Source organism: Quercus lobata, chromosome 7, assembly GCF_001633185.2.
Source record: "Quercus lobata isolate SW786 chromosome 7, ValleyOak3.0 Primary Assembly, whole genome shotgun sequence".
Taxonomy (NCBI): domain Eukaryota; kingdom Viridiplantae; phylum Streptophyta; class Magnoliopsida; order Fagales; family Fagaceae; genus Quercus; species Quercus lobata.
In genome coordinates this window covers 36,855,210-36,863,363 of record NC_044910.1, presented here as the reverse complement: position 1 = coordinate 36,863,363, position 8,154 = coordinate 36,855,210, and the positions used below count along the sequence as shown (strand labels likewise).

The following is an 8,154-nucleotide window of genomic DNA, read 5'->3' as shown; positions in this document are numbered from 1 at the left end:
AACTAAACCAACTCTAACAGCTATAATATCTGCACTGTAGACAAAACAACTCATGAAAACACTTGAGAAACTCATTTATGGCAACGGATTAAGTTTAGATATAAACCAGTTTAGAAAAAATCCCTCCAAATCGCTAGGGGACAACATAATAAAGTTTGGCAAGCTAGCTGCTTGGAGGATTGATCCACAATGATGTTTCTAGACATAGTAGTCAACTTGCTAAACCACCTACCAGGCCCTGAAATTGGAAATCTTTATACAATTGCATGGATGCTTGGTGTACACGAAATGAGGCCAAAATGGAAAAGCAAAGGCAATATGCACATGGTTTTTGTTTCGAGATTGAGTTTCTTATGCAACAGAATATATGGAGACTAGTCACTCATCCTATCTATGTTTATCGGCCTAAGCTTTTGTAGCACTGATCTTGCATAGTTTGCAATCAGTATCCTTGTTTTGGAAAGTTAAATTGAGATTTTTAATTCTCTACCACATTGGGAGCGTGTGGTGGATGATCAGTGACCAGCAAGATGAAAAGAAAGCACATCTAAACAAAATCTCTCAGGAAGGTGAAATTTGGATGGGTCTAAACTCTTATGTTTCCATTATATCAAATCCATACTGTTAAGTAGTACTACAATTGTACTCTACAGACTACAGCTCTAGTAATTCATTCATGGGCATACACAGTAACAAACACATGCACGCTCCCCTTCAATGTAACAAATTGGGGAACCAATGGCAGAACTCTAGAAGGCGCAGAACCAAAAAAAAAAAGCCTTAAGAGGGACATGAATTTAGATATTATTTAATCTCATAAAAAGAATACCACTGGCTACTCTATCTAAATTCTACTAAATCGATAAGAAAATATGTCCTATCGATTATTTATCGCTTTTGTTCATTCCAGGTCTTGCCCTCAAAAAATTCACCCAGCATGTGTTCAAGATCCTCAGGAGTGTATCTGATGTACTTCTGAGGGTTCTTCCCAGACTCGATCTGAGGCCTGTAATACAAAAACACATTTGTATAAATGAAATAAGAAATAAGGCAAACCTTCTAAAAGAGAGGAGGTAAAAAGAATAGAGGAAACATACCCATGACGTCTAAGGAAAGATCTGTAAGCTGGCAAGAGGACTTCAGCAACAGCCAACCTCAGAGACTCGCGCAATTCACTGTCAGGAACTGTCCACTGAGATTGCCTTTGATGAATTTCTTCAAATTGGACATTGAAGGTCTTGAACCTATCTTTCACCCCTGCTCTAGAAAGTTGACTTCCACTACCATCACCTCCAATTGGACCACCACCACCAGATGAATTAGAGGCCTGAACGGTGAGACACTGAAGAATCTGTAAATAAAAAAAACATGAGCAGCTTAGTGAGATCTTTGGACTTCCCTAGTACAAATTATGAGATATCAAGTACAATCTTGGATCCTCATTATTAGCACCTATCAATGGCAAAGTACAGTTACAGTCCTAACTCTTAAAAAGTCAAAAGTTAAAGAAAAAAAAACAGAACTTCAATTTGCAGGAGTTTCAATAGACAGGATTTTGGCATACTCAAATCCATATAATGCTATGGGAATATATAATGCTCAAACAGTCAGAATATTCTGTTAACTTGAGGATTAGAAAAAATGTAAATAGAAAGACCACGTGTGCTCAATATCTGGCATAAAATTCATGTTTCCAGAAATAGCTTCAACAATTGTCAGGAACAAAGCAAAGAGATGACTTTGACTAAAGAAACAGAACCTTTGCCCAAGAAACCCTCTTATACTGATTTGCGTGCTGCTGAACAATCCTTCGGTGTATCTGCACCCAGTCATCCCCCAACAAATCCTTTGCCTCTGATCTGTAAATATATATTTTGAAAACTGAGCATACTAGCAGGCAGAGAGGATTATTACCATTAATAGAACAAGTTGAACATAGAACAAACCTCCGAACCGATCTCACAATGTAGTGAATGTTGTTCATAAGAAACAATTGTGTCAATGCAGAATCTTTATACTGCTTGGATTTCCCATCCAGATTATTCTGGAGAGCCTGCATAATCCTCGTAGTTACAGATGCTAACTGAGCTTCAGGATTACGACTGTCGAACTCCTGAAAAAGTTGCTTCAACGTTGATTGGTAGCTGCACACATGAAATTCCCAACAGTCATATGCCTATTGTTTTCCCACAGTTACTGTCAGAATATGCCAGAGACAATTGCAACAGAACCAAAATCTGAAAACTGGATGGAAGAGAGGTGAGTGTGTGTGTGTGCCCATGTGAGATTTTTCTTTTTTCAAAGTGAGCGCATGCAGGGGGGGAGTGGGGAGCAAAAATCTGACTCATATAGAATAAGAAAGAAACTACTGAACTTGAACCAGAATTGAATTGGAAGTGAATAGCAACAATACATGCTAAGAACAAGCAGGCAGGACATCGTGTCTCAGAGGCAGTTAAAACTGTAAAGTCAAGAATCAGAGAGACAAATAACTCATATATTACTCAAACCAAACAATTAACTAAGATAGAAGAATATACTAAGGCTTTGATTGGTTGGGATGGGTGGAAAAGTGGGAAGATAGAAAAGATTAAGTTTTCCCTCACGGGTGTTTGGTTGGTGGGTGGAAAAGCGGAAGGATGGAAAACTCTTTTATTTAGTTGAGAAGAAAAATGAGAGGATAGAAAATGTAGTTTGTATAAATTTACTTTCATGCCCCTATTACATTTAAAAAATAAAAACTAACATTGAGTGTGGAGAGGGGCAGATGGTTAATTTCCCATCTAGGCCCCTCTCCCTCCATTTTCTTCCCAATTCGGGGAGACACGTGGGCCTGAGGAGAAAACACTCGGGGCCCACCACTTTCTCTCCCCCTATCCCCTCACCCAAAATCCCTCCCATTTTTCCCTCTCTATTTTCCATTCCCCAATCACCCCAACCAAAAACAAAATAAGGGTTACCAATCCAGAAATTACCATAACTTTTGACCTCATCAGCAAATCCATCAAGAAGTATCAGTACTCAAGAGAACATTCATTTGGGGGAAGGGGGTTGGAAGGAAAAAAGAAGGAAAATAGAGTGGAACCTCTCAGAAAAAGAAACCAGCAGCAGGAAGTAGAAGCACAGAAATAACTTACTCGAAAAGAAACTTTACGTAATTTATCACATAGCTAGTCAAAGGGTGGACAGTTCCATCAAAAACAGAAGTTTTTGTAGCATCTTTTTCAACTGCTTCTTCAAAATCACCAAAGGTCTCCTGGGCTGTCTGAGCTAACCGCTTTGTCAAACTCACTGAAGATTCCCGCATTTCATTGCAATACTTACTTCCAAAAAGTGTTTCCATCTGCAATATTTGATCAAGCTCTATTACTCAACAGAAACTAAACTAAAATATTCCATTTAAAGATCTAAGATTATGGATAATGTTTAACCAGCAAAGAAAGAGCTGTGAGCAAGGCAGCAATTAGAGCCTTTTTATATAATCCTAAGTTATGACAAAAACTTCTTATGTTGTCTTCCTGTCAAAAACTGAACTGATTTATTTTCATATGCTAAAGTCCAACAGGATTGAAGTATCTGTCAGTTTTCCCTATAAATCATATCCTACATATATCATAAGTAACTATAAAACATTTAAGAAAAATAAATCAATACTGCCGCATGATTCAGTAATCTTGGTCTGGCATAGTAAATTTATCATACCTCTGACTGAAGTTCTCTCATTATCTCATACATGTCTAAGAGAACAAATAATTTTTCTGGGGATCTCTTGCTTTTAGCAATAGCCTCCCCAAAACTGAGCAACACAGACACACTGTTTGAAGTGACATCAGCAAAACACTGATCCCTGAGAGAATCAACACCATCAAATATTTGATCACAAACATTCTTTTCCCCAGCGAAGAGCAGCTTGACCTGTTTCACGAGTTATTAAATAGTTGAAGAAACAAAACCACTACCAATTCAACAGAATTTCAAGTAATTCCTTACAGCAATCCGCATGTAATGTATCCAATTCCCAATCTTAGCCTCCAAAACCTCCCACTGCATTTTCTGTACATCATCTTTTGTAAGTCTTTCCACACCTAGTTTTCTGAGAGACTGCTCCAAAACTGAAGCACGAGTATCCCTAATAAATTTAGAAACAGTATAAAACTGTTATCAACTAACCCAGATTATTAATGTATCTACAATTTAAAAAAAGGATGTAAGTTGAAGAAAAAATCATGAATGAATCAATCCCTATGATAACAGAACATGTAATCATTCCTTTAATAAAAACAACATCTGCCTCTATTTCTTTTTAATTGTAATTCAAAAGACAATATACATATCATATATCTAAGAGTAGATCATTAACTTGTGTCACCAAGATCTGCATCAAACTACTTCTAGCTAATCAGGCACAAGTCTTGAACATGTAAGATCCATCCCAAATTAAATCCGATGGCTCAACCAACCACTAGTGAAGATTATCAAAATTATACCTCCAAGCTATGCAGAATTTCTAGAATAATTAATTTACCTCAGCCAGCCACAAAATTTAGTTCCAATTTGGTGTTTTGATCAAATAAAGGTCATTCCTGTTTGGTCAGATTTTAATTTTCCTTGCTCTCTAGAAAATAAAAGAAAAAAATAAAATGGAAAATTTATCCTATTCTATCAAAGGAAGTACATTTATGAAATGAAAATACTACTGAGTGAAGATTTTCAAAAAAAAAAAACATTCACATCGAAAAGAAAGTGTTGAGCAATGGCACAGCATTTGATTAAGAAGAAAATATATAAATGAACCTGTAAATTCTAAATAGCTGTTGTTGATGGCCAGCTTTAACCATTTGCTGGGCTAAATCATGCAGCAGTGGCAAAACCCTGGGAGGTATGAGAGTTGGAAGCGTATAAACAGCATTTTCCAAGCTTTTGTTTTGGTGCTCAGAATGACCCTTGCTACTAACATCGCTTTGCTGGCTAGATGCTGCTGATGATGGCCGTAGAGAGTTGGGAAGACAATCAAAAAGACGATCAGGTTCCACAGGCTTGCTGAAATCAAGAATGGATGTGATTTACTTAAAAGGCTAATATACCTTAAAAATCAGAATCTTAAAGGTGCACCCGGTGCAGGAAAAAAAGGGGGGAAAGCAGTTATACTCTTCTTTTCTTTAGAGACTAAAAGGCAACCAGTCAGCATAAAAAAAAAATACCAGTTGTATGCTATAGGTTGTTCATTGTTTATTATTTAGTCTCAATAATCATTGCAAGACATTCTATAGTATTAAGAAATTACAATGAGATTTTATTTCAAGTGTACTAAAGCAATTCTACCCTATTCTGTGGGTAAAATTACCATCTATAAATAACCAAAGTTGTAACATTAGAAATGGAGTGCAGGGAAATTATAACATTTGAGCACATAAAAGAGTAAACAATGAGTTGATTTTCAACTCTCTTTAGAAATTTCATAAGCAAAGTACGGCAACAAGGATCCTAAATTATCATAGTTCTTCATAAACCTATCAAATGACTAAAGGTTTCAATCTTTAAAATGTATTGTTCTCTCTATTCTACTTGGTAAAAACCAAACTATGAAGTTAAATAAAAGTTAAAATCTAGCACAACTTCCATTAACCCCAAGGCAAATAGAATGTATTCCACAAACTTCAGGATATTTCAGGTTACTTCTCCCCGCCCACACCCCCCCCCCCCCCCCCAAAAAAAAAAAGAAGGAAATGAGAGAGAAAAATTCCACAACTTGTGGAGGTTCTAATCCAATCAGAAAAGCATTAGCTGGTAATCAAAACATAAGGAAGTTCTAAGAAAAGCTAGTTACCCAAAAATATGAAGCAGCAATAAATTATCTGCCCCATAATACAAAGTAATGCAGCATGGATATCTAAAGAAAATGAACCTGTAATTTGTTAAAAGCTGCCTGAACTCATCTTCGAGTTTTGAGATAGCTTTTGTAAGCAAATTATTGGTGTGGTTAAGGATGCCACCACTACTCTTAAAACTTTTGTTGCTGCTGAAAAAACTAACAATGCTTCTTAGCTGATCAATTGCTTCTAAGTAGCTTTCAAGGTCCTCATGAGGCCCTCTTAGAATTTTGGCCTCTGCCTACAAATTTATATTGAATTGAAAGTCAGAAAATCTTTCATACAAGAAATTACCACTCAAAATTGAATAGAATGAAACATCAGATTTATAGTCTACAGTGCTTTAACATTTGTTGGAACAGATTGATGTGAAGTAAAAAGAGGATTACCCTTAGATTTCATAATTTGAGTAGACAAACTAGCTGAAGCTTCATTTACAAGTTCCCGCGTGATGCAACAACAACAACAACAACAAAAAAGGGTCCTCTACTCCATTTTAAGATGTCATAAAATATTGTCTTTCAAAATTTCAATAAACACAATACTACTAACTTTCCGAACTTGCCCTTTACTTTGATTGATATTCCCTTAAAAAGTTTGATTTTCTAAGCAAGACCAACAAAAAAGGACGGAGGGGTAGCAGAGTAAGCCTCTATTGACTAAATACACTAAAAATTGATCCATTTTTTAAAAAATTCTCAGCTTTATCTAAATGGGTTTCCTTCTTCTAATAAAATGGCTCAAAATTGCAACTTAAACTTCTGTCTTTTAGTGGGATTCATTTGTATTTCTCTTTGCTTTCCCACCATTAAATTTTACTTCATTGCCACATAAAATATCCAAAAGCTCACATTCCAAAATCACAATAAATTCATCAGCAAATTAAATAATCCCAAAGGAAAAAGACAGTTGCAATTGTCAACTACTAAACTAAGCTTTTAATCACAATCAAACATGTCCACATTAAGTAAGATAGCTAAAGATCATAAATTTTCCTCTCAAAAAAGAGTGAGTGATCAACCTTGCGCGTGAGGTCGAATTTCGCCAATATAACCTCTGCAGCCTTCAATGTCTTATCAATATTCTCATGTGCTCTTCGAATCGAATGCGTTCGTATCTACCATAACCAAAAATAATAATAATTAAATTAAAAATTAAAACCCTAGCTTATCCTGATTCAATAAAGTCCAATCACGTAGATCTCATTATGTAAAAGCATTGATAAACAGAGCAAACCTAAAAGAGCCATTTTTTCATCGCTTTCAAGTATTTACAAACAAAACCATCACAAACCATGAAAATCCACGCTTTTCTCTTTCACATTCCTTTCGTTTTAGTAATGTAAGTTTTTTCCTTTTACTTTCTCGGGAACCAAACAGTGAAAAATACAGGAAATGGTCATTTACCTGAGTGGGACGCATGGCGGTTTCGAGAGCAGAGAGGCGGTGGTCGAAGGAGCCGAGAATGGCGACCATGTTTTCGGTGCTGGTTTGACTCTTCTGCAACGACTCTCTTATGGCCGCAGCTCTCTCGCTCAGAGCCTCCATTGCTTGTGGAATCCCCATTGTTTTTTCCTCCTCCTTCTTCTTTCCCGTTTTCTCAATTTTCCTTCACTTTCTTTTCTTTCCTCTCTGTTTGGTCATCGAGAAAATGTGAAAAGAAACAAAGACGAAAATTTGTTAAGACTGAAAATTGAAATGTGCGTATTTTTGGGTTCCAGTTTTTTTTTTTTTTTTTTTTTTTTCTTTAGTTTCGGTTGCTTTTTGGTATCGAAAGCGCGAAAGTCGTTATAAAGGTTAGGATTTCTCTCAGGTTCTTTAATTACTGAGTCGGCGAGTCATGTTATTTATATGGACCCTCCACCACATGTGGGACCGGGTCTAGTTGGCCTTTCATTTTGCAATCATTCTTTTTCTTTTTCTTTTTCTTTTTCTTTTTCTTTTTAATTTGTTATTAAATAGACATGCCATTACTTTAAGCCACGTCATTGGAAGCAAAATACTTTCCTCAAAAAGTGAGAATAAATAAATATATTATGGGTTTTTTTTTTTTTTAGTATATTGTCAATTTTTTCCATGGTTTTAAAAACCGGAACGGACAAAGAACCGGAAAAGAGACTGATTATCGGTTTTATGGTCCGACCGGGGTCAGACCGATGGTCGAACCGATGATGTCATAATTAATATTATTTAAATATTTAAATAATATTTATATAAATTTTGATTTTAATAACTTATTTTAAGAAAATATAAAATATTGAATTTTTCTTTTTCTTTTTTTGCAT

At 35.8% G+C, this 8,154-nt stretch overlaps 1 protein-coding gene across 1 annotated transcript; it reads right to left on the bottom strand.

Annotated features, from left to right (window-relative positions):
- Window positions 1-546: 546 nt before the first annotated feature.
- LOC115951302 (exocyst complex component EXO70A1) lies at window positions 547-7,606 on the bottom strand. The gene is made up of 11 exons (XM_031068495.1): window positions 7,277-7,606; window positions 6,892-6,987; window positions 5,906-6,111; window positions 4,795-5,040; window positions 3,991-4,129; window positions 3,703-3,915; window positions 3,138-3,343; window positions 1,947-2,144; window positions 1,760-1,859; window positions 1,098-1,351; window positions 547-1,006 (listed from the first exon to the last, which is right to left on the bottom strand). Exons 1-11 carry the CDS (start codon window positions 7,433-7,435, stop codon window positions 889-891), a joined length of 1,935 nt encoding a protein of 644 aa, XP_030924355.1. The 5' UTR covers window positions 7,436-7,606; the 3' UTR covers window positions 547-888.
- Between the last annotated feature and the right edge of the window lie 548 nt (window positions 7,607-8,154).